The 26,192-nt window shown below is 45.6% G+C and overlaps 1 protein-coding gene across 1 annotated transcript in view; it reads left to right on the forward strand.

The window, feature by feature from the left end:
• The first annotated feature begins 6,563 nt into the window (after positions 1–6,563).
• Positions 6,564–26,192, forward strand: part of GAP43 (growth associated protein 43) — an 82,266-nt gene continuing 62,637 nt past the window's right edge. Inside the window, exon 1 of the mRNA XM_038388161.2 lies at positions 6,564–6,883. Within this exon, the coding sequence (XP_038244089.1) occupies positions 6,854–6,883 (30 nt within the window). The 5' untranslated portion in view covers positions 6,564–6,853. The remainder of the gene's footprint in view (positions 6,884–26,192) is intronic.

Consider the following 26,192-nt stretch of genomic DNA (forward strand, 5'->3'; position numbering starts at 1 on the left):
CAGCACGGTGATGAGAGTGATGAGGACATGGACACAGACTTCTCTCAAAGTATGGGCCCCGGCAATTTGGCCATCCTGGTGGCAAAGGGGCAGGCTCATGCCGTGGAATGCTGATTCTGGGCCCAGGAAACAAGCACAGACTGGTGGGACCGCATAGTGTTGCAGGTCTGGGATGATTCCCAATGGCTATGAAACTTTCGCATGTGCAAGGGCACTTTCATGGAATTTTGTGACTTACTTTTCCCTGCCCTGAAGCGCAAGAATACCAAGATGAGAGCAGCCCTCCCAGTTCACAAGCGAGTGGTAATAGCCCTCTGGAAGCTTGCAACGCCAGACAGTTACTGGTCAGTCGGGAATCAATTTGGAGTGGGCAAATCTACTGTGGGGGCTGTTGTGATCCAATAGCCAGCACAATCACTGAGCTGCTGCTATCAAGGGTAGTGACTCTGGGAAATGTGCAGGTCATAGTGGATGGTAATAGACGGAACGGATATCCCTAACTTGGGACTGGAGCACCAAGGCAGCCAGTACATAAACTGAAAGGGGTACTTTTCAATGGTGCTGCAACCACTGGTGTATCACAAGGGACGTTTCACCAGAATCAACCTTGGATGGCCAAAAAAGGTACATGATGCTAGCATCTTCAAGAACTCTGGTCTGTGTGAACAGCTGCAGCAAGGGACTTACTTTCCAGGCGAGAAAATAACCGTTGGGGATGTTGAAATGCCTATAGTTACCCTTCAGGACCCAGCCTACCCCTTAATGCCATGCCTTACGAAGCCATACACAGACACCCTGGACAGTAGTCAGGCACTGTTCAACTATAGTCTGAGCAAGTGCAGAATGGTGTTAGAATGTGCATTTGGATGTTTAAAAGCACGCTGGTGCAGTTTACGGACTTGGTTAGACCTCAGCGAAACCAATACTCCCATTGTTATTACTGCTTGCTGTGTGCTCCCCAATATCTGTGAGAGTAAGGGAGAGACATTTATGACGGGGCGGGAAGTTAAGGCAAATCGCCTGGCCACTGATTACGCGCAGCCAGACACCAGGGCGGTTAGAAGAGCACAGCAAGGCGCGCTGCTCAAAAAACAGCTTTCAAAACCAGTTTCATGGCTGACCATCCTACAGTGTGACAGTTCTGTTTGTTTCTCCTTGATGAAAACCCGCCCCCTTGGTTCACTCTACTTCCCTGTAAGCCAACCGCCCTCCCCTCCCCACTTCGATCACCACTTGCAGAGGCAATAAAGTAATTGTTGTTTCAAATTCATGCATTCTTTATTAATTTGTCACAGAAATAGGGGGATAATTGCCAAGGTAGCCCAGGAGGGGTGGGGTGGGGGAGGAGGGAAGGAGAAAAGGACAAGGCCACACTGCTCTTCAAAACTTATTGAATGCCAGCCTTCTGTTGCTTGGGCAGTCCTCTGGGGTGGAGTGGTTGGGTGCCTGGAGGGCCCCCCCACCCACGTTCTTGGTCGTCTGGATGAGGAAGCTATGGAACTTGGGGAGGAGGGCGGTTGATTACACAGGGGCTGCAGTGGTGGTCTGTGCCTTTCCTGCACCTCAACCATACGCCGGAGCATATCAGTTTGATCCTCCAGTAGCCTCAGCATTGCATCCTGCCTCCTTTCATCATGCTGCTGCCACCTTTCCTCTTGATCCCGCCACCTCTCCTGTTGCTACCACCACTTGTCCTCTCATGCGTCCCTCCTGTCCTCGCGTTCATTTTGTGCTTTCTTGGACTCTGCCATTGTCTGCCTCCACACATTCTGCTGGGCTCTTACAGTTTGGGTGGACTGCATGAGCTCAGAGAACATTTCATCATGAGTGCATTTTTTTTGCCTTCTTTCTGCACTAGCCTCTGAGACGGAGATGCTAGTCACAGCATTGAAACATTTGCAGCTGCGGGAGGAAAAAAAGGGAGATTAAAACTGAAAAAGACACATTGCCCATTGAGAATGAGGGGCTGATGTTTTCGGGTTAACGAGCAGCACAAACCCAACTAACCCCCCCACATACCCAATTCTCTGGGATGATCGCTTCACCCCTCCCCCCACCGCATGGCTAACAGCGGGCATGATTTCTTTTCAGCCACAGGCAAACGGCCCAGCAGGAACGGCCACCTGAATAAAATTCCCTGAATAAAACTCCCCTATTTCAACCAGGTGACCATGAATGATCTCACTCTCCTGAGGATAACACAGAGAGATAAAGAACGGATGTTGTTTGAATGCCAGCAAACACCGTGACCACACGCTGCCATGCTTTCTTATGCAGTGATTCCAGACTACGTGCTACTGGCCTGCCATGGTAAAGTGTCCTACCATGGAGGACGCAATAAGGCTGCCCTCCCCAGAAACTTTTGCAAAAGGCTTTGAGAGTACCTCTAGGACAGCTTCATTGAGATGTCCCTGGAGGATTTCCGCTCCATCCCCAGATACGTTAACAGACTTTTCCAGTAGCTGTACTGGCCGCGAATGCATCCCAAATCTTCAGGGCAAATTAATCATTAAACATGCTTGCTTTTAAACCGTGTATTATATTTACAAAGGTACACTCTCCAGAGGTGCCTTCTCCGCCTTCAAGATCTGGGAGTCCGTGTTAGGAGGGTGCTATCTCCAGGGTGATAAACAGTTCCTGGCTGTCAGACTGAATGGCTTCTCTGCTTGCCTGATGTGCGCTATCTTCAACTCCCTCTCCTCATCATCTTCCTCGTCCCCCAAATCTTATCCCTGTTGCATGAGACTCCCTTGCAAGAGTCCACGTACAAGTGTGGGGTAGTTGTAGGGGCACCCCCTAGAATTGCATGCAGCTCATCATAGAAGCAGTATGTCTGGGGCTTTGACCCTGAGCAGGCGTTTGCCTCTTGGGTTTTTTGGTAGGCTTGCCTGAGCTCCTTAAGTTTCACGCAGCACTGTGAATAGCCTCTGTCCTTCATGCCATTGGAGATTTTTTCAAATATTTTGGCATTTCATCTTTTGGAACGGAGTTCTGATAGCACGGATTCGTCTCCCGATATAGCGATCAGATCCAGTACCTCCAGTTCGGTTCATGCTGGAGCTCTTTTGCGATTCTGGGACTCCGTGGTCACCTCTGCTGATGAGATCTGCATGGTCACCTATGCTGATCAGCTTGCCATGCTGGCCAAACAGGAAATGAAATTCAAAAGTTCACAGGGCTTTTCCTGTCTACCTGTCCAGTGCATCCGAGTTGATAGTGCTGTCCAGAGCGGTCACAATGGAGCACTGTGGGATAGCTCCTGGAGGCCAATAATGTTGAATTGTGTCCATACTAATCCAAATTTGACCAGGCAATGTTGATTTCAGCGCTAATCCACTCGTCATGGAGGAGTACAGGAATTGATTTTAAGAGCCCATTAAGTTGACAAAGATGGCTTTGTTGCGTGGACTGGTGCTGGGTTAAATCAATCTAACACTGGGCTAAGGCTAAAAGCATGAGACTCTTTCACTTCATTTAATGGACAAGTTTCAGAGTAGCAGCCGTGTTAGTCTGTATCCGCAAAAAGAAAAGGAGTACTTGTGGCACCTTAGAGACTAACACATTTATTTGAGCATAAGCTTTTGTGAGCTACAGCTCATTTCATCGGATGCATGCAGTAGAAAATATAGTGGGGAGATTTTATATACACAGAGAACATGAAACAATGGGTGTTACCATACACACTGTAAGGAGAGTGATCAGGTAAGGTGAGCTATTACCAGCAGGAGAGAAAAATAACCTTTTGTAGTGATAATCAAGGTGGGCCATTTCCAGCAGTTGACAAGAATGTGTGAGGATCAGTGTGTGTGTGTGTGTGGGGGGGGGGAATAAACATGGGGAAATAGTTTTACTTTGTGTAATGACATATCCATTCCCAGTCTTTATTCAAGTCTAAGTTAATTGTGTCCAGTTTGCAAATTAATTCTAATTCAGCAGTCTCTCATTGGAGTCTGTTTTTGAAGTTTTTTTTGTTGAAGAATTGCCACTTTTAGATCTGTAATCGAGTGACCAAAGAGATTGAAGTGTTCTCTGACTGTTTTTTGAATGTTATAATTCTTGATATCTGATTTGTGTCCATTTATTCTTTTACGTAAAGACTGTCCAGTTTGACCAATGTACATGGCAGAGGGGCATTGTTGGCACACAATGGCATATATCACATTGGTAGATATGTAGGTTTAGCCTCTGATAGTGTGGCTGATGTGATTAGGCCCTATGATGGTGTCCCCTGAATAGATATGTGGACATAGTTGGCAATGAGCTTTGTTGCAAAGATAGGTTCCTGGGTTAGTGCTTTTGTTGTGTGGTATGTGCTTGCTGGTGAGTATTTGCTTCAGGTTGGGGGGCTGTCTGTAAGCAAGGACTGGCCTGTCTCCCAAGATCTGTGAGAGTGATGGGTCATCCTTCAGGATAGGTTGTAGATCCTTGATGATGCATTGGAGAGTTTTAGTTGGGGGTTGAAGGTGATGGCTAGTGGCTAACCATCACCTTCATCATATCCCTAATTTGGGATTTGGGAATATTCAGATGTGCCTAAGGGGCTTAGGAGTCTAAGTCATGTTGATTGTAAAGAGACTTCAGATTTTTAAAGTTATTTAAACCCCAATAGGGATTAGGTGTCTAAATACCTTTTAAAATCTGGCCCTATGTCACTCTTGAAAGTGGAACTTTGATTCCTAAATCACTTAGGTTCTTTTGAAAATGTTACCCTCCTCCTTCTCTTCTCCCGGATGTGATGTCTTTGGCATGTGCAGCCATAGTGCAGACCTATATCTAATTTGATACCCTCTATCAACCCTTGGCCAGTTTCTGCAGCACCACTTCTCAGGTTTCTTACTTCTCTTAATTGTACATATTTTGGATTCTTTCCCCCAGATGCATTTTTCCAAGCTGAATCTCATTTTGTTATTTAACCCTTCAGTCTCTATGTACTGTTCGTGTGTGTCGGCTGGTGTTTGCAACTCTTCCCAGTTCAGCATCGTCTGTGAAATTTCATTATCATGCTATATTGCCCCCTTCCAGATCACAAACCCAGACCTAACTCTGTACCTGCCGTGCCACACAAGAAAATTCCCCTAAAATACATAAATAGACATAGATAGATAGATTATATTTGAAAGCCTTTCTCTTTACTTTCCTTTTTCCAAAAAAGTCCTACTGGGAACTACAGTGATGTCATAACTGTAGCTCACGAAAGCTTATGCTCAAATAAATTTGTTAGTCTCTAAGGTGCCACAAGTACTCCTGTTCTTTTTGCAAATACAGACTAACATGGCTACTACTCTGAAACCTGTCATAGCAACTGAATATGACTATGAGGGAATCTGCTCTGAGGATCTTCCAGTAACCACATATTATATATATTTAAAAAGTAAAAGCCTTAATAATTACTTGGGGCTACATTCTGCTCTTAGGCTGGTTTACCATAAATCAGAATTAGATCAATGTAGTAGTTCAGAAGTAGACTTCAGTGATGTTACTCCCTGATTTATACTGGTGTAACAGAGATCAGAATCTGGCTCTTAGTAAATAAAGGAGGCTTAATCCTAATTTTGTTAGATAGATTATATCTATCTTTTCCTTTCTAGGGTGTTCATCACTGTCATATTTTGGCTGAAATCCATGCATTGCCTAGATTCTCTTTTCCATATTGTCAGACATAGTCACTCTGCTATAAATTCTGAGAAAGCACAATGTTATAGCATCTGATATGTGTGTATTTGGGCGCCTGTGTGTGTATGTTAGTGTTTGTGGGTGTGTGAGTGTGCCTGTGTCCCTTATGGCAAGTTTTATAGAAATTAATAAAGAAAAAAATCAATGGGATTCTACAGAAATTATTTAAAAAATAAATAGAGAAAGACAATAGAGAACAACATCCGTTCTATAGGTTGCTTCTAAAAACACCCTATAATAACTCTATGGCAGGAATATAATTTTCTATTAAATTCCACAGAAACCTATAGAAAAGTTATGTTCCATTACATTCTATAGGGCATTTCCATCTGGGGCATGTGTGTAGGTATATGTGCATATCTTCCCACGTGTGTATGTGCATATCTGTTTGTGACTATGCATGTGAGGGGGAAAGGAGAAGATCCACAAGCATTCATATGCATGTGAGGGGGAAAGGAGAAGATCCACAAACATTCATACATATATTGTTATTCCCCACCTACCACAGCTCACACCTACAGTATGTCACCTGTGCATGAAATGCCATGGAAATAACCCCACTAGCTGTCTTAACACACAAATCCTCTCTTGGCTGGGGCCCTGTGTTCTCTGCTTTAACTACTCCAGTGTGAATGCGGAAAAAGAGTGGCAGAAAAATGTAAGCCCTCACGCACTTCCCGTTCCCAAGCCCCCACAGACACACCTCACCCCACCCCCTCAACAATCTATAATGTTCCCTTTCCTGCTAGTCTCAGTACAGTGGGAAAGTCATTGGGTAATTGGGTCCAGATTGGAGATGTTTAAATATTCATGAGGCTGGCAGGGGACTGAGAGGGGGTGGCTGCCTGGATTGTAGTGGGGGGTGGGGTGGGGAGGTGACTAGTCATTGAGAGCTAGTGAACAATTCTGGGAAAGATACAGAGAGAGAGAGAGAGAGAGAGAGGGAGGAAGGGAGGGAGGGAGGGGGGAGAGGGAGAGACAGCCAGCGTGTGCATGTGTGATGAGCAATAGCTGTGGACCTTACAGTTGCAGCTAACTGCCCTGGTGTGTGTGTGTGTGTGAGAGAGAGAGAGAGGGAGGGAGGGAGTGGAGAGGGTGGGGGGGAGAGATAAGAGAGAGAGGAGGAAAAAGGAGAGAGGAGAAGGAAAGAAGAAGAAGGAAGGAAGGGGACAATACAATCATGCTGTGCTGTATGAGAAGAACAAAACAGGTAGAGCTGAAAATTTTATACTTCTTTTTGTGGAGAAATTCCCAGGCTGTTGGATGTGTGTGTATGTGTATGGGGGGTGGGGGGAAGGAATTGTTAACTGCTTCTAAGCAGATGTCTTCTTTGCAATTCTTTAGCATCTTGCAATTGAAGGCTCTTTTCACACCCTTCCTGGTGACTGTTTGTCTTTCTAGTGCTGGTGATATGGGGAGAGGGTGGCCTATCTTCATGTTTGGGGAGAAACAAGGATCCCCCTCCCTTTTTTTTTTAACTGTGGGCAGATGCATTGCATAGGGTTTTCTGTCTCTGATCCTGAGGGTGTGGATGTGGAAGGGGGAGGAGGGAAATGCGATGAGAGGTGGCTCTACCTCAAAGATGGGGGAAGCAATTCTTCATCTTTTGCCACAAAAATAAATAAATAAAAAGATATTCAGTGAACCCTGAGCCAGGATCAGGATACCAGCTCTCTGTTGCTCTTTGCTCTGAGAGATGAAAGCTGCTTTAATGTGCCTGTGCATGTGCTTTTGAGATGGCAAGGGGGACAGGTGCATTTAGTTAAAATAGTGTGAACAAAAATAAACTGGTCATTTCTTTCTTTCCTTTTTTTTTTTTTGGTTTTAATAATATCAAGTACAATGAATTAATAGCAAAAGTAACTGGCCATGAAGTCGGGGGGGGGACCCAGCCCTCTTTGCAATCCCTTTCATAGTACGACCAGTTAGACAACTGTGCACCAGCTGGTAAAGAGACAGAGGACCACGCCTCTATTAGCTCTGAGCTCCGATGGGATGAGAGAGACGAACGGTACGAACCTGTTGGAAACCAGTTCATTCTCTCTACTGGTACCACATGGCTTTCCTTGATGGAAGTCGCAAGAGGGGCGAGGAGACAGCTAATTTTCAACAATAAAACATGACAAGCCAAAAATAATAATGAAATAAAAAAGCTGGCTAGCTCATTCCCCCCCCCACACCCCTTCCATTTCAAACTGTTCACTTGAAAGCCAAAATCTGCTCTCAGTTACCTCAGTTTAACTCCTTTGATTTCAGTTTGAGTCACTCCAGATGTGCACCAAAGTAGTCAGGGCAGGATTTGGCCCTTGGTTCATTTCAAAGGTATTATGACAACTTTCTCTATAGGGATAATAACAAAGAGGTGAGATTCCTGCTTGTCTTGTAAATCTTGTCTCAGTCTTATAACTACGGAGCGGCTACTGGCACCTCCATTATATATACCTTACAGAGTCTATTACTGCAATGTACAGTATATATTACTGCAATACTCTACAGTAATTGCCCAACCCACTGCTGGAAGTTGTAGAGGTTTGTAGAATTACTGTAGAATATTGTATTTAGTTACAATCAAGATTAAGGTGAATTTCTGTGCCTCAATGTGTGTGCTCCCAAGCCAAGGAGTCATATTGTAGAATAATTGGAAGGGGCAGGCGAATGGGATAGAAAAAGACCCAGCATTACATATTTTTTTTCTATGCAGGTTTCAGATGCTCTGCAATTAATGATACAGTCACTAAAACCTGGAGAAGGGTGGGAGGAGGGACACGTTGCAACCAGCCAGCAGAGCACATTTAGTCGGCCAATGTGGGATGAAAAGAGAGGAGGAGGAAGGCAGACGGAGAGGCAGAATGACAGAGCAGTGGGTGGAGAGGCACAGCAAATTTTAAAATAAAATAGCAGTCTCTGGGGTTTTTTTTGGAGGCAATAAGCTGGGAAGAGCCACAGGGGGATTTTTCACCATACTTTAATAGGCTGGGTTTTAGCACTCATGGTTAATACCCAGTTTTACTCATTCTTTAAATCTATATATGTTATTCATGTCTTCTTTATTATTACTATTACAACATATTTATAAATGTATGATGCACAGATTACTAGGTCATGAATATACACCCCCCCAAATTCAGTCACCCACCCAGACAGACCTCTTCATCCCCCACATACATTCACACACACACATCCAACCCTTCCAGCCCCAATACAACCACACACATCCACACACAGCCAGACACACCCATTCATACTCCTACACCCATACATGCATTCATACATATTCACACACACAAAATTGCTACATTGATTACTATGTAAAACTTTGGAAAGCAGAGCTGATGATAATCCAAAAGAGGCTTTAATTTGGATGGGGAAAAAAGACCTGGGTTTTCAGCCTGCTTTCCTCTCTCCCTGCCCCAACCTATCGCAAATGGAAAGAAATCAGATCAGGTTCTTCATAAGGAAAAAGGAGCTTCCTTCCAAAATAAAGACAGCTTTCCTCTTTCAGGGCATTTTTCTGGGTAAGCTCCCATCATTCTGCCTTTCTGATTGAAAAAGAGCAAAGTGCTGAAATTACAAATACAGATTCAGAGAAATCTCTTTAAATTCACATACATATAATTACAGGGATGGGTGTGTATATACACACACCTCTAGAGAAAGTGTGTGCACATGTACATATATTTGTGGGTGGAGATGGCAGTGGAAAAGAACTAAGTAGTTGACTGACTGCACCTGCAAATTTATACCCATAAAATCTGGAGCTAAACAGATGCAAAATGAGAGACTGGGTTGAAGAACCTTTGAAATTTGCTCTAAAGTTTATTTAACACTAACTATTTGGAAATATACTCTGCTATCTACTGTATCTCTTCATAGCCTAGCATGGATGGATAGAGAGATAAATAGGAGAGCATTCCATATACCTACATTAGAATGGATGGACATTATCGGGGCAAGTGCTCAGTGCTAGATTGCATGAATGACTAAATGATAACTCACAAGCCGGTTTCCCACTTGTGGGTGAAATGATTTTCATTCATCGCCAGCCATGTTTTATGGCTTTCCCTCCAGTACTGTCCTCTGTACTGCACACTTGTGCCTGTGAGAGACTGCAAAGGTTTGAACCTTGCCACACCCATGAAATGAAAGGCAAGAGGAGGAGGAGGCAGAGACAGTCTGCATTTCTTTCCTCTTCCACATGAGCAGCATGAATAAACAGGGCTGTATCGATAAAGATGCAGTTTAATGCAACCAGAGAGGAAGCAAGCGTTAGGGGACTGTTCCAGCAATTACAGCCAGCCAGGTTGGTGTCTTCTCACACTGGGAGCCACAGAGGTGAAGAGAGAGAGAGAGAGAGGAATGAACATCAACCTGAGATTTTATTGCTTCAGGATATTAAAATGTCTCAGACCTCATTTAGAATAATTTAATTATGCCGCATGATGCAGATGCTGCAAAACTTGCAAGGCGTGTTCATACCTTTAAATGCTAGCACAGAAAGAGAGAAGTATTTTTCCTTCTTAAAAAAGCTTCTGAGCCAGGCTGTCAGTTGATGTCAATTGTTGTAGAGCCACTGACTTCAAAGGAGAGATGCTGATTTATACCAGCTGAGGATCTGGCTCTTGTTTCTTTTGGTAACTGATTTTTGCATGTGAGGATCATTGCTTAAAATTCTTATGGCTCCTATTTTCCTTCCTTGGATAGTGTCTGTGGGGATTTCTTCTGAAATTAAAGTCTCCACAGAAATACCCGTCCCACTCTTCCCCACCTCATCCTCTGCTGCCTTCAGTGAGCTCCTTACTGTGAGAGAAATTGATTCCTCAAAAATCACGTCACGTAACCACTCTGGATGGCACATGTGAGCTACCTCGGGGAATTAATTGCAGGCAGTGCTTCCAGAGGGGAAAATACAACCATAATGCTTTGTGAGAGAGACGCCAGTCTAGCTGCCAATCTAAGTTTCCTGACACCACTCACAGGTGCATAGAGGCCATAACAGAGCAAAGAGCATTCAGTCATCCCCTATATTCACAGAGGTCTATAGGAGCCATGTCACCTCCTTGTCTGAGGTTGAGAGGGTGTACTCAGCCTGAAGACTTCTGGTCCCTCAAACTGAGAGGGTGTATACAACTGAGGGCTCTTTCAGTCTCATGCTGAAAGGGTCGGAATCATTTGTGAGCTCCTTCAGCCTCAGAACCCGATGGTGGTGCCTGTCCCACACCGAGGCAGGCTGTATAACCAGAAGCCTCTTATATCTCCTATGATGAGAAGATGTGAATAACTTGAGGGCAACATCTGCATCACCCTGACAGGGTGTAGTGTGTGTAGGTTACACCCGCATGGCTGCCTCTGTCTTACACTGAGTGCATGGGTGCAACCGGAGTCCTTTCTAAGTGAGGGTCTGTGGAACAGGCTGTGTAAAACATGGCGGTTTTGGCTGAGCTGTGCTCAGAAGAGGACCCAAAGTTAAATGTGGTTTTATACCATCTTATTAGAGTAACCTCAGGGCTCCTCTAATTGCACAGCTGTCCATGGATCCATGGGGCCACTCCTGGACCTGGAAATAGTCAAACTATGGAGGCATATTAACCATTCTATCTTTCCCCCAGCCATGCTGCTACCTCACCCTGAGATACCCCATGCAGAGGGGTTTCCCAGCCGGCCACAACTACAACTTGTAGGCTCCGACTGTCCCATATTGCAAGGATGTATATAACCTGTGGCGCTGCCTGCCCTATATTGTGAGGTTGTTTGGAACCTGAGGGCTCTGCCAGCCTCATGCTGCCTGATTCTTTTATTACCTAAGGGCTGAGTGTGTTTCAAGCTAAGAGGCCATGCAGACACAGTTACCAACTTTTACGCAGTAAATAAGCACCCCGACTTTCACAATAAGCCAAAAATCAAGCTAATCCCATTTCAAAACAAGGCCAAAAGAAGCACACTCTATGTGACTACATTCCCCCAGCATGCTGTCTGGGACTGGGGTGGGCCCGCTGTGCACCCCTGACTCTCTCCCCACTTGCCCCTGCTTGCCCCCCTTTGCCCCTGCTTGCTGGGACCCAATCCAAAAAAAAAAAAAAGAAGCAACAAGCTATAAGCCAAACAAGCAACAAGCTGCAAGCCAAAAACTAACCAATAAGCAACTCACAGGCCAATTAAGCCAAAAACAAGCCCAATTTCTGTGTTTTTTTCACGGGTTTGGCATGTGTATAGTCAGTGCCTGAGGACTCTGCCTTCCTCATGCTGAAATGGTGTATAAACTGATGATTACTCTGGTCCCAAACGTAGAGAGTGTATGTAACCTGAGGCCTCAGCCTGCTCCATGCTGGCTGGGTGTGCATAACTGACTAGAGTCACTTAGTTCATGCTTTCCTCCACACTGTATCCCTCTTTAACTCTACCACTGTCCCCTCCTCCTAGTGACTCCCTGCACTTTACATACCTCTGGCTTCCCTTTCATCCCTCTGGGCTTTATCTCTACCTTACCTGGATTTCAGAGTGGGTGATGGATCTGGTCATAGGTCCAGGCTGCTGCCGCTGCCACCTCTGCATTAGAGCTTGTTTACTCCGTGCTCAGGGATACCTGGGAGTGTGTTGCCTGGTTCTTCCCTTTCTGTGAGCTTAAGTGTCCTCCCCAGGGGATATCTGTCAGACCGTGCACACTTGGGCACCTCTGAGCAGTGAAGTCCCCGTGTGCATATTCTAATGCAGCAGCTGTAGCCCACAACTCAGCATAGAGGATTCCTGACCTGCTGAGTCTGGCAACTGGATCCATTGTTCTGAAGCCACAGTAGGGAAGGCCTGTGGAGGGTGCTATGTCAAAATGGAGTGGGGTTTTATTGGAGTACAGTGAAGAGGGATTTGGAAACTGAGGCATATTGTGAGATTAAATTGAATTGAACCAACATCCAACCCGCTTCACCAGCTATCGTCTAAACTCTGATCCTGAAAACCATCTATATTCATTCCATGTTTTACCCCAGGAGTCCTCCTGAACGTCGTGGGAGATTATGTGCACTCTCAGGATTCCTGTGGGCTCATGCTGATAACCATAGAGCTCAGTGGTTAATGTACAGAAATAGGCATCAAGAGAACTGGGTTCAATTCTCAGCTCTGCTGTTTGACTTGACCCAGGGGCAGGCTGTTTGCCTATCAGTATCTCTCTGAGAGACAGGGATAATGCTTTCCTACCTCAGAGAAAGCTTTGGAGACTAAATTAGTTAACATTTGTGAAGTGTTTTGAGACCCTGAAATGGAAGGAGCTGTTAACAGGTGAAGGGTTCTGTTCTCCATTCTAGATCGTTTGTGGAGCCCTAAAATATTTATCACCTGCGTGGGTTGCCTGACCCAACCCACCTATTGCCCTCTTAATTCAAGCTTTATCAGACTTGTTCTTAGTGTGGGCCACACCTTAACAGAGCATTGGCATCACGGAGATTTTCCTTCCATTTGCTGTCACACCAACCACCTCCCTTCCCATCTGTGATCATGCAACAGCCATGTAGCAACCTACAGCAATTGCTTGCATGGAAAAACAACATTAAGAAAGTAGTGATGTATTTTTAGCTTCTCGTAGTGCACCAAGGATTTTGTCCTTTTTAAATGAAGATAAAATCACTGTCTCCTTCTGTTCTTCATTTCATCTCCTCTTTCCATCTGCTCTGCTCCCTGCTCTCCCCCTGCTCTCTTGCACATACTTCCCAGATGCTTAGTCCTCCTCCCCAACTTGTGCACATACTTCCCTGTCATGTGGTCCTCTCTCTTGCACATGCCTACTATTCCTCTACTCTGCTTTCCTTCTCTAGTGTTCCCTGGGACATTCCTCTCCTAAGGACAGCTGTGGTCACTGATGGCAACTTCTATTTCCTCTCGTCCTCCACTTTACAGCAGCAGCCTGGAGAAAAGGCAGCTCAGATGGCTCCTCCGCCTTGTTTCCAGTTGCTTTTACAGGCCTCAAGGTGCCTCTTTGCAAGGGTGCCTATAGAAGCAATTGGAAACAGTCACCTTTCGAGAGGGACAGAGTGCCACACTACGTGAGTTAACACCTCCACCTCTGTATATTCCTGCTGCCAGGCAGGGTGATAGCCTTTCCAACCCCACAATGGTCTCAGCAGTTTCCCATGATGATAGAGGGATAGATAGTAACTGCAGTTTCCCCCCAGTATATCCCTGATGCTGGTGTGAACAATATCGGCAGGCTCCCACTAGCATTATCCCTGTGCTGGGGGCGGAGAGGGGAGGGGAGGACAAATATTCTGAAGCAGTCCCCTATGGCAGGCCAGGGTGTGTGATGCAGAGCAATAACTAGCACCCTCCCCTCATTTTCCTGCCAAATCTGCTGGGGCCACCTCCACTACTCATCTCATTGTGGTGGTTGCAGAGAGCTCTCTTACTCTCTTGTTGGCCTGAGAGGGGTTCTCTTGAGACTATCCTCCCCGTCTAGGGTTCATTGGGCTAGATTCCTAGAAAGGGAAGCGAGGAGATACTTATCTTCTTTCAAATTATAACCAATAAATGTCAGCCCCATTCATTACTCATCTGCTTCTGAATTTCCTTGAATTAATTCCAGAGATAATCGCTGTACATCTGTATTTATAGAAAGCCGACACGTCTCACAATATTGAACTGTCCTCTCTATAGGAGCTGCCTTTCTCTAGAGGCACAACTCTGGTAATTAATAGAATTAATAGGTACTGAGTCAACCCTGCCCCTGCTCTGAATACCCCTTGAATTTGGGGGGTTATTGGATCTAGACCCAAACTCTGCAGCTGGCATTATCCTTACCCCTCCATAATAGGTTTAAACCAAAACTCTAGGATCAAGATCCCCTGTACTTTGTGGTTTGGGCCTATCATTAGTAATCAATTGTTTCCAGAATTATTTAGAGTTTATTTTATTCAACTACTTGACAAGGTCCTTATCAATAAGCATCTATCCCTCACTCTGTCTGATTAAATCTAATCCATTTGTTGCATGCTCCAGGCATGTTACAAATTCTCAATGCTATAAATACGGGGGCAAGGGAGGGGAGGGGCTCATTGTTCATTGTCCTGCACCACCTGCAGTCATTTATATCAGTGCAATTGGGCATGAAACACTACCATCCTGATCTGACAGCCAAAAATTAGGCCCAGGATCTCTGTTTTTCTCACTTGCTCTTCCATTCCCACAACTCCCTCTTAAGGAGTAAATTCTTTTTGAATGATGCATTTTTGTTGTTTTCCTTTTATTATTTTATTGCTGGAAAGTGGGGCCTAAAGAAATGAGCTTTGCATTTTGCTCCGGTGGCCATCTGATTAGTGGTTATTTTGATCTCTCGCAGAAGTGAGTTCCACAGTTGTGGTCAGCTGCCGAGAAAGCTCTGTTTTTCTGCACTCGTTAGTTTCACCGGTGAGACTGACTGTTCCTTTGTCCCTGATAAACATGGCTCTTATGGGAGATCACATTCACAGACTGAGAGGTGCTGACATAGGTAGCTCAGACCAGTCCAGGGCAAGGCTTTGAATATGGAAGGAGCTGTTAACAGGTGAAGGGTTCTGTTCTTCATTCCAGATTGTCTGTACTGTAACACTGAACATGCCTTTGTATTCAATAAGGAGACAGTGCAGAGTGGAGCACTGGAATGAAGTGCTCTTGACAACTTGTTTTGTTCAGTAGATGGCCCTCTGCATTCTGAACCAACTGGAGCTTTTTCAGGGTCAGCATTTTCCTTCCTATTTCATTGCACTGCAGTGCTCAAGCCATAGGTTACAAATGCATGGGTCACAGTAGCCAAGTTGGAATCTGATGGGATGGAGCAATCTCTACGTCAGCCAAAGGTGGAAGAGGCTGTTTTGTACAGCCATAGCTATCTGTGTAGGTATTGGCAGTGGGGAGTCCAGAAGAACCCCAAGACTGCATACCAGCTTGAGACTCTAAGAGCAGATATCCACAGCAGAGGATGATGTTTGGTGGAGGCAAGTCCTTTCAAGGCACCATAACAAACCTATAACAAGTTCTAAATGAAAAAGCAACCGGTCCAACCAGAACCATAGGGTCTGATGAAAGAGCATCCCTTTATAGCCACGGGGCAGCCAGATTAACAACTGAAAGAAAATGATCCCCAACTAACTGAAAGAACATAAAAAAAAGAGTGGCTAGAAAAAACAACCTGCCTGACTACCCCCCAGAACAAAAGAAGAGGTGAAAAATTAAAGATAATCCCGAGGGAATAAGCAGAACATGCATTGTGCCCAAAAGGCAGCCATCAAAGGTTGAATCTGGATAAATAAGAGAGGAAATTCCATTTTATGTGCTAGAACTAGATACATGGCAAAAAGGATCTCCCTATTTCTGTGCCATTGGACCACAGTATACAGATGAGGAAAGGAAGGGAATGATATGTTAGCAACAGTTGAGCCCAAAAAGATTCAAGGAGTTTTGGATCAGAGAACCCCCCTCAGAAAGTGTAGACATAGTCTCTAGATCTTCCTGAACCACATGGTTCTCTAAAACTGGGCTGGGTATCACAAAGAGAATGAACTTTCTTATACGATTTCTTGTGCTTTAGACTGGAGGCCTAGCCGGAAACCTTGTGAAAGGAGCCTGTAACATGGTAACTCAGGGATCCCTGTCTGGTCAGAATCCAGAAGTGCAGAGGTGGTGCAAAAACAAGTCAAACTAACTTTTTGGAAGTTCTGCCTAAAAAAATTCAGGCTTCAATTTATTAGTAGTAGTAGTATTTATTATTATTTTATTATTTTATTTATTTACTTTATTAATTACTCCATACATGTGCCTGTTGCTTTACAGAGGTTGAGCTCTTTGAAGGGACTTAAGGGAGTCTAAATTGAATGTGAATTGGGCTCCTAACTCCCTTAGGCTTCTTTGAAAATTCTAGTAGAGTACCTGCCAATAAGATCTTATGATCCAGTGAGGAAGCCCTTGAAATCTATAAGAGTTGGGCCATTAACTTCAATGGGGGCAGAATCAGGCCTCAGGGCTTTTCTACATATGGAGCTATTCCTGAATAACTCCATGTGTGGACACTTTTATTCCAGAACAAGAATGCCTTCTTCCTGTTTATCTTAACGCACAATAGTTCTGTCATGGAGGGCCTCATGTGAATCATCCTCCATTGGCTGAATTTCATCCTTGATGATTTGTTGTCTCAATTTATTACATTTTTGGTTCCAGAAGCTTTGAAGCTTTAGTTCTCTGTAGTTAACCTCTCTCTAGTGACCAAAATCCTGTCTTCCAAATAGGGGTGTTTGTTGGGGCAGAAACGTGGAACTGCATACTGAGATTTCCTTTTGATCATCATGGTGGTGGATTATTATAAGGGATTTACCAGCCTGGGAGCTTCCTCGACGTGGCTGATACTTGCTCAGGTTGTTATTTGTAACAGTCATTCAGAAATTCCCACTGGAGTTTTGTGCCCCTCTTGGAAGTGACCTGAGATTCTTAATCCCTTTGGCTCATTAATCGCTTTTGCCCATTATAACACCTCACATTGTGCCTCAGCAGTTTCTGGGAACGTTAAACTAAACATACTAAGACACAGTATAAAAGTAAAGAGGCAGCTGCTTCACTGGATACACGCTCATGTGGCTGGGAGTGTCCTCTATCATGTTCTGGTTCCTGTGTAAAACCTAGAGAGATGTTTCTTCCTCAGTAATTCCAAAATCCTGGCCTAGATGGCGACCTTTACTGAACATCCTAGGTGGGACTAGCAGCGCTGTCTATAGTTAAGGTTGATTAACACTTTTGATTATAAGGTCTTGTTTACAAATGCTTATAAGTTTGCCGAAGTTTATGTGTTGGGGCAGAAAATTTCCATGCTGGGTGTCTGCCTTAGGCTGAATTTATTTTTTTTTTAATTTCAGTAAAAAATGTTCAGCTGTTTCTGAGAACAAGATTAGAGGACAATGTGTTCTTTTGCCCATGTTAAAAAGTTATTAGACCATTTCTTTGGGAAGTTCTAGCTCCTTTGTGCTTTGTAATGGGGATTTGACATTTTCCTGGTGGGTCACACTGAGTCTGAAGAATTTTCTTCTACTCTCCCTATGAAAATATGCCCTCATTTGATCAAGTCACAAGGCTCTGAAACGTGCAGTTTGCACATGCTTAGTAGAGGGTTGTTAGAGGTTGGCAGCTAAAATCTCCAAATATATCCTCTACAATGCACATTTTTCCAAGTCCAGGCCTGCAGGGCTTTCCCAGCAATTGCTTCCCTGCTGGCTGCCAGGGGCTGCTTTGGCACTGGAACTGAGAGCAAGAGCAAGAGCACTGTCTCTCCTGTGCTTTCAGTGCTCCCTCTGCTGGTGGCCTATCAGTGTGGAAGAGAAGGAGGATACAGCCTGACTGGAATGCAGAGGAAGAAGCCAGGGCAAGCAAGGGAAGCTTTGAGAGGAAGGAGACATGGACAAGCTAGGGATGCAGCCTAGTGGGAAAGGAATAGAGAAGACTAAGAGCAGGTGGATCAGGGACAGCAGGTGACAGGCTGGGGTAGGGGAAGGGTAGAGATAAAAACATGCAGAAAAAAGGACAGGCAGGAGGGTCAGAAGCAAAACTGTCTTTCTGCACACTCCCTTCCTCAACCTGGATTTGAACCCAGAATTCTTGAGTCCCAGCTTTCTTCTTCTGCCTTCAAATAGTTGTGAAACCCACTGAGAAAGTTTGTGTCTCATTCCTCCATGATGGTAGTTCCACACAGAGGATAAGAGCCTACTACTGCTAGCAGATCAGGTCACCCTACTGATGACTCACTGAGATTCAATAGGGTTCCACGTAATGGAATTTCTGTTTAGTCTGGGTTTTTAATATTTAATTGTTTGTTTATTTATTTACTGTGGGGAAATTACACACAAAAAACTGTATTAAGGATGGACTGCCCTCAGGAAGGAGTCAGAGTTGTGTAGCAGAGGAGGCTGTTGTCTGTAGGACCCCTGCCTCATTTGTTGAAGAAATTAGAAGGTATGTAATGAATAAGGAAGGGGACTGCAGAAAGGAAAAGAATGGTCTCATGATTAATGCAGTTGAACACTGCCCTGGAGAACTGGATTCTATACCTGTCTCTACCATACAGTCTATAAGTGACTCTAGGGCAAGTATTTAACCAAATTTTCACAGGTGGCCACTAACTGTGTGTTCCTTATTTTCCGGGTGCCCAACTTGAGGCAGGGATAGCATCCAATTCTCCAGGGTGGCATTTGCACAAGGGATCCAAATTAAGGTTACATGGAATACCTTAATTCTGGTATTTCCTAACTTTTGAGTGCTTGACCTTGCAACTTTAATGTTCTTTTTAGCATAGCTTTTTGTACATAATTTCCTAAGTTTTCAATAAAGCAAACAGAAAAATTCCATCATGTGTCATATTGACACACACACACCTCATCAACATGGCTGGAACTTTTAGGTTCGCCACACAAACGTCTGCCACTTGAGATAATGGAGAAACTGAGAGCAGTAGGACCAGCACTAGAGGGGGATGAGACAATTTCAAAGTGGGTTTCACAGATATTTGCTGACACTAGAGGAATAGTGAGACTTGGGGATTTGGGGTTCAATTCCAGACTCTGGAGGGAAACTCATTCTAGTAGGCATAGACACTTCTTCCCAGTCTCCCCAAGTTTGACCCCTTCTGCCCTGTCCCTTTCCCAGTTCTAGATCTACTTCACCACTAGCTCCTTCTCACAGTTCCATTCTCCTCTCCTACCATGGGCAGCGGGTGAACCCCCCCCCCTTTGGGAAGGCTAGCTCCCCAGTCCCCTTTTGCCTGAGGCCCCCCACCCCTACTCTGCCCCTTTCCCCCTCACCCTCTGGAGCCCCGAGCCCTTCTGCCCCCATGGCCGGAGGAGGACTGAACTGTCCCGGTCTGCTGGCCAGCCAGAGAACCAGCCTGAGCCATGGGCTGGCCTGAACTGTCCCCAGCCAATGGCCAGCTTGAGCTCAAAGCTGGCCAGGCTGCTGGCTCGAGCTGAGCCCCTGCTGACTTCAGGGAAGAGGGGGAGTGAGGGCAGGGTTTCAGGGCAGAGCATAGACAGGGCTACGGCCTGGATTAGGGGAGGCTTAGCCTCCCCTGGACTATTATACCCGCTGCCCATGTTAGTCATTGCTAGTCTTCACTACTCAGGCTTCTGATCCTTTTCGCTGTCTGACTCCCTGTCTCAGCCTGTCCCATTCCCAGTCTCCCCCACACTGCTACTCCCAGTCTCCTGGACAGCATATCCAGTTCTCCCCCTACTCCTGGCTACTCATCCCCAGTACCCTTGTCCTAGCTCCCTCCTCCACTCCCTGATCTGTCTCTTTCTCTCTCTCCCACCCTCTGGTCTCCAGTCACTGTCCACACCATGTTTCCCATCACATCTCTCTCCCTGGGTTTCTCATTCCGTCTCACTGTCCTTGCCTTCCCCCAACTACTTATCCCAGTTTCTTTGCCCAGCGAGGCACAGTTCTCCCCCGATCCTCCAACTTCGGGTCAGATCTGTCTCCCCTTCCCACACCTTCTTCTCACTGCCCCACTGGCTCCCAGTCCCGGTCTCCTCCTTGCCCTGCCATTCCCTGTCTCCCCACTCAGATCCTCCTTCCTCCTGACCCACTGGCTAACTGTCTCCCTGTGCCATTTCCATCCCCAGCTCCCCAACCTAGTCTCCTTGCCCTCCCAGTCCCAGTCTCACCTCTTACCAACCTCCAGCCCTAGTCTTTGCCTCCCAGACTCCTTGTCGCAATCTATTGGCCCTGCAATGCCCTCGGTCTGGCTCTTTTCCCCTATGCATTTGAATCAGATGGCTTTCTGCTCCATGCTGCCTGGGTGTCAGCAATGGGGGGGGGTGTCATTGAGACAAGAGAATAGACGGGCCCCCTGCTCTCAATTCTAGTGTCCAGTCCTACTCTAGCCTGGAGCACCTGGGAGCAATCATTACAGGGGAAGTCCTCCTGAGTCCCTCCATTCTGGTAGCTCTAGCTTGGAGCATGCCCTGTCACTTGGTGGGGATGGTGCATGAGCAAATTGGTCACATGTAGGAGCCATTTGGGGGTGGAGCTGTATGCTCACTTGCTCTGTGGGGATGGCACATGTGCAGACTGGACAGTACTAGGAGCTGGGAGATTCTCAAATATGCTCGGTGATGGCAGAATCTTCAAAGATTTTAGCTAGGGTTAAGGAAGTCTTGGCTGAGTATGTGTGAACTGCTATTTTTCAAAGGCTCGTAAGTTGGCCCAATTTGGGCAGTTTGTCACAGGGAAAGCAAAAGGCACGTTCTTGACACCAAAGCCACCTGCCTGCCAAATTGCAAGTATCTCCTCCAAAGCATGGAGGCATTAGTGCTTTCCAAAGAAAAGGTCACCAGAATTGGTCACCAGAATTTTGTTCACACTATAAAATAATGTTTTCCCCCTAGCCTTGTTCTCGAAAATGTCTGAACTGTTTTGGCTGAAATTGTCCAGAATCATTCAGACTGAGGCAGAGCCCTGACATGGAAATTGCTGGCAAAGCTTCCACTGACTTTAACTGAAATTGGCCAAGTCTCATAACGTTCCTGTGGGGTAGGTCACTAGTATTATCCTCCTTTTAGATGAGGAAACAGAGGCACAGAAAGTTGTGGAATTACTTGCCTAAGGACACTCTCCCTGTCTTTATATCTGGCCCCCATCACATTCGTGTCTGAGTGCCTTACAAGAATTAAAATAGAAATGACAATAACAGCATTTTTCTGTCTTCCAAGCCCATAGAAGAAATAGTTTGATTAGTGTAAAGGCTGTTTTTGTTTGTTTTTATTTATCTGCCTGTTTCTTTGTTTTTATTTGTTTTCCTGTTTTCTATTTGTGTGTGCTGATGCATGGTTGGCATTTGTGTGTGAGAGCGTTCATCTGAAGAGCTTACAGAGGGAGGGCTATGGTGGAGAAATGAGAGAGTGGAGAGGTGCCTGGCCATTCTTGCTGTAAGGGGAGTGCATTCCACAGTCTGGGTCCTGTATAAGCTTTGTGTCCTCCACTCAGGAGCCTGCCATTTTTGGCTGACAGTTTTATGATTGCCTGGGAACCCAGCCAAGGGAGAGGCAATCTCTCAGTGACATGGGTCAGTTCCATGGGAGGGTCTGAGGTCAGAGACCTCCAATAGGACTCAAGGGGAAGCCATGGCCGAGCGGAGAGCACCAGGGTGGTGTATTCACAGTGACTCATGTTGCTGAGGAGACTGGATGTTGTGTTTTGTACCAGCTAGAGTTTTTCCAAAATGTGTTACTTCCTTCTTAGCTAAAATAAGTTGCAGTAATCAATTGTGGAGGTCATGTATGCCAGTATTGTGGCTCATAAGATGGGGCACAGTTTTCTGGCCAGTCACAGGTGGAGCTGGGTGGCTTTACCACCACAACTATTTGGCCATCCAGTAACATTGAGGAGCACAAAAGACTTCAAACCAACTTAACTGACTGAAGCCAGATACCCACAGTAGTGGGGGATGAGAAGACATGTTCTTTGAAGCACTTCCCACTGCCTACCAGAAGGGCAGGCTGCTTATCATGTATATGCTGATTTCAGCCAGGTATTCAGAAAGTTGTGAGATGGTTTGATGTAAAGGTGGCATAGAGCTGGATGTCATCCACAGAAGAATGTGTACTACCCCATGATGGACCATGATGGAATTTCATAGGGGAAGTTTCTTCCTAGGTTTACACACTTAGTGGTTGTCTTGTGCCATGAATGAGGGTTTATATCCCTTACAAGCGTATCCTAGCTCCTATTTTGCAGAGCTCCCATTACAGTGGGTTGAAATTGTGCGTAAAGTTTGCGCTCCCCTGGCTAGTAATAGGTTCCAGGCTCCGCACCCCATCCCCCTGTGTCTTGGCTTGGAGACCCCTCCTACTGCCTTTGAGGAGGCCAGAATCACACCAAAATTATGCTCAGTGAAAACACTCCTTTTATCAGTAACAGTCACCTTGACTGGCAACAGCCTGGGTCAGAATCCAAACCGCCCCAGCTGCAGTCTCTTTATGGTGCGAATACAGTGTGCCAAGTCCAGCTATCTGCTGTGTTTGGCATCTGCTGCCATGGTTCTGGTGGTGGCCTGGACTTCTCTTCAAAAATGTCAATGTTGGTCAATGATGAGATTAGTCACATGGCTAAAGTCACACAATTGAAGTCACATGCTAGTGCTTCTGACTCATTGATTGAGCTTGCTGCTGTGTTTCCTGAAAAGTTCAGCAGAAGCCATTTGGACTCGTTTTCTTAGAGTGGATGTAGTTCACTCTGAGCTACTTAGGGAAAATTTTAGATACTGTTATAACTAGGGGGTCAGACACACTTCGTAGCGTGTGTAGACTGATACTTATTGCAGCTCTCCACATTCTCCCTATAGTCTGCGATTGGTATCGGCTGTGCCCCCCATTTCCTCCTCCTCCCATACCCAGGCCCCTCCTTCTCTCCCCCATACCAGTGGCTCCATGTGCAACCCATTCCCACTTCCCCCGTGCCCTCCATTCATTTCCTTTTCAGGGGCTCTGTGGGGCTCCTCTTCCCTCAAACCAGATTTCCCCAAACTCACCTGGAACCTGAGTTCCACCATTCCAGGGTCCCCCACTCTCCCCTCTCCAGGGGTTCTATGTGCCTTGTCTCCCATCTCCCCAGGTCCCAAATTCCTGCTCCTTGACAAGGGCTCTGTGTGGCTTCCCTTCTCCCATTCCCTTCCTCCCACTCTTCAACCCATGATAGGGACTCTGTATATACCTCTATTTCCTTCTTTCCTCACCCCCCACCAGGTTTCCCAATGTTCCCGCATTGCAGGGCCTGTATATGAACCTACCTTACCCCTTACCCCCACTTCCACTTCCCCTCCCATGCCAGGGGCTCTGTCTGCCACCCAGTCCCTCTCTTTTCCCCCATGCTAGAAGATCTGTATGCCCATTTCCCCCTCACCCAATACCAGGGTTCCCCAACTTTCCCCACCCACACCAGGGATTCTGTGCATCCCATTCTCCTGTCCCCTATTCTCCCCCATGTTCCAGGGGCTATGTGCAGACCCCCTTTTCACTATCCCCTCACTATTCTTCTTCTTTCTTTCTGGATGATGAATCATTCATGGTGTCCATATGTTAAACTATTAGGAGGATGAGCAGAGTTGAGATGGGGTGTTTGTGACATTGCACTCTATATGATTTTATGAAAATATGCTAATGAGTGTGAATATAATGTGACTGGAATATGCTTCATGCAAAAGGTGTCTTGTAAGGTATCATTACAAAGCTTATAATCCACTGAGTGTGGTCATCCTATTTGTATAAGTGTATCATTCTTGTATCTGAAACTAGAAATTTGAAATATAACTCTGAGGTCCTATTGTAATTATGCAAAGTGTGGGCCATTAATGGTGGCTTGGTGTCTTGATCGCTCCCATTAACCAGGTCAATGGCTATAGATGGCTCTGTTTACTTGCAAGCCTTCCTGTGAGTCAGGCTGGGAAGAGTGAAGGCTCGGGGTCTCCCAGGACATGACCATGTCACATGGTACTGGAATCCATCTTAAACCTGGTGCTTTTCCGTTTAGAAGGAGGGGTGGGGACCCAAAGAGACAAAAGGTTCCCGCCTTGTGCCAAAGGGGGTGGAACAATAACAAAGGAGGCTGGAGTCATGAGAAATCCCCTAGCTACCACCTGAGTTGGAACAAGGACTGTACCGGGGGAAGGATTGGGCCCAGACTAGAAAGGAGTCTAGTTTGTAAAAGGAGCTTATTGGAACATCTTTGAGGGTGAGATTTATCTGTAATCAGTTTTCTTAAAGTATTAGGCTTAGACTTGCATGTTTTTGTTTTATTTTGCTTGGCAACTTATTTTGTTCTGTCTGTTATTACTTGGAACCACTTAAACCCTACTTTTTATATTTAATAAAATCACTTTTTGCTTATTAATTGACCCAGAGTAAGTAATTAAGTCCTAGGGAGCAACAGCTGTGCATATCTCTCTATCAGTGTTATAGAGGGTGAACAATTTATGAGTTTACTCTGTATAAGCTTTATACAGAGTAAAATGGATTTATTTGGGGCTTGGACACCATTGGGAACTGGATATCTGGGTGCTGGACACAAGAGCATTTATTAAGTTGTTTTCAGTTAAGCCTGCAGCTTTTGGGGGATGTGGTTCAGACCTGGGTCTGTGTTTGCAGCAGGTGAGTGTGTCTGGCTCAAAAAGACCAGGCACTGAAGTCCCAAGCTCCCAGGGAAAATGGGTTCAGAGGAGTCTCAGCACATCAGATGATGGTTCACAAGGGGGTTTCTGTGACCCAACCCATCACAGTGTTGCTATGCTGGAAGGCATTAGTGGGTCCAGTCAAATACTTGTTTGATCTATAGACCACTGCAGAGGTGTTTGAAGATGTGGCTGTGCTAATCAGATGGCCGGGGCTCCATCTGCTCCCCATTCCCCCCCACTTGGTTTTCCAATTTTTCCCAAATCAGTAATCTGTTCCTTGATGAGTAGAACATTCCCTGGAAGTTTGAAATGTATTGGATGCAGCATTCAAAAATTATTACATTAGATACTGCAATACTTACAAACAATAAAATGCTGTCAAGTTGGGTATAAAGTCTCACAAGCTCTTTCAATCAATAAGTGTGATCCACCCTGGGAAACCCATATTTGAGATTATAACAGAGTATCCTATTACTATTGTTTTATATTGGAAGTGGACTGCTCAGGGAATCTTAAGAATGCCGTTCTAGTATCAGATCACAAAATGAAGAGGTTTTGTACCAGCAGCAGTCTGAGAAGCAGCGAGAAAAGTATTTTTCCATAAGATTAAATATTATCAAGGGCTGAAGTTGGACAGGCTGGGTCAGGCCCAGGGACTGCAGCATGGATTCTGAGCAGATGGCCACCTCCCAACTCCAAGTCAACAGTTTTGCCCACAGACCTCTGTGCTGCCCCAAACTTAATAAACTTAACTGGTAGGGTAAAATGTTTATTAGAGTCAAAGGTTGGGGTGTAGGTGGTCCAAAGAGAGGATCTACTGCCAATTTTGGAGGGAAAGGTTCTGCTGCTGTGCTGTTTAAATATAGAAACAGGGAATCTGTTATTTTAGGATGTGGGGGCCCAGTTACAAAGTGAGTCTGAAGTAGGCTGTTTGGGGCAAACCCTGCTCCTGTGCACACCACAGGAGGGTTTAGTGTGCCTCAGTGTAGAAGATGATTTGTGGGGAGCACAGAGATAGGCTGGAAGAAGAGTGGGATTAGGCAATCCACAATTACATGGATCCACTGGCTGTTTTCCCCCACTAGTGGGGAGGACACTGACCATAGAGGCTACAGTAGCCCTGAGGCACTAGTAGCATGGCAGTGCAGCTATGTGTCCACTCTAAACCCTGGAGGGCCTTCTCGGTACACTCTCAGTCTTTCCTTGATGCCAATTACTATGTGCAGTGTCTCCTACTAGGGTTTACCTTGCTGCTCTTCCTGTGCTCTGTGCTATGGTTCGAACCTGTCTCTACTGACAGGGAGACTCACTCTTCGACACTTTCCCTCCCAGGTCTAGTCCCCTAGTCTCCAAAGTCTTG

Source organism: Dermochelys coriacea, chromosome 1 (assembly GCF_009764565.3).
Source record: "Dermochelys coriacea isolate rDerCor1 chromosome 1, rDerCor1.pri.v4, whole genome shotgun sequence".
In the NCBI taxonomy this organism is placed as follows: Eukaryota; Metazoa; Chordata; order Testudines; family Dermochelyidae; genus Dermochelys; species Dermochelys coriacea.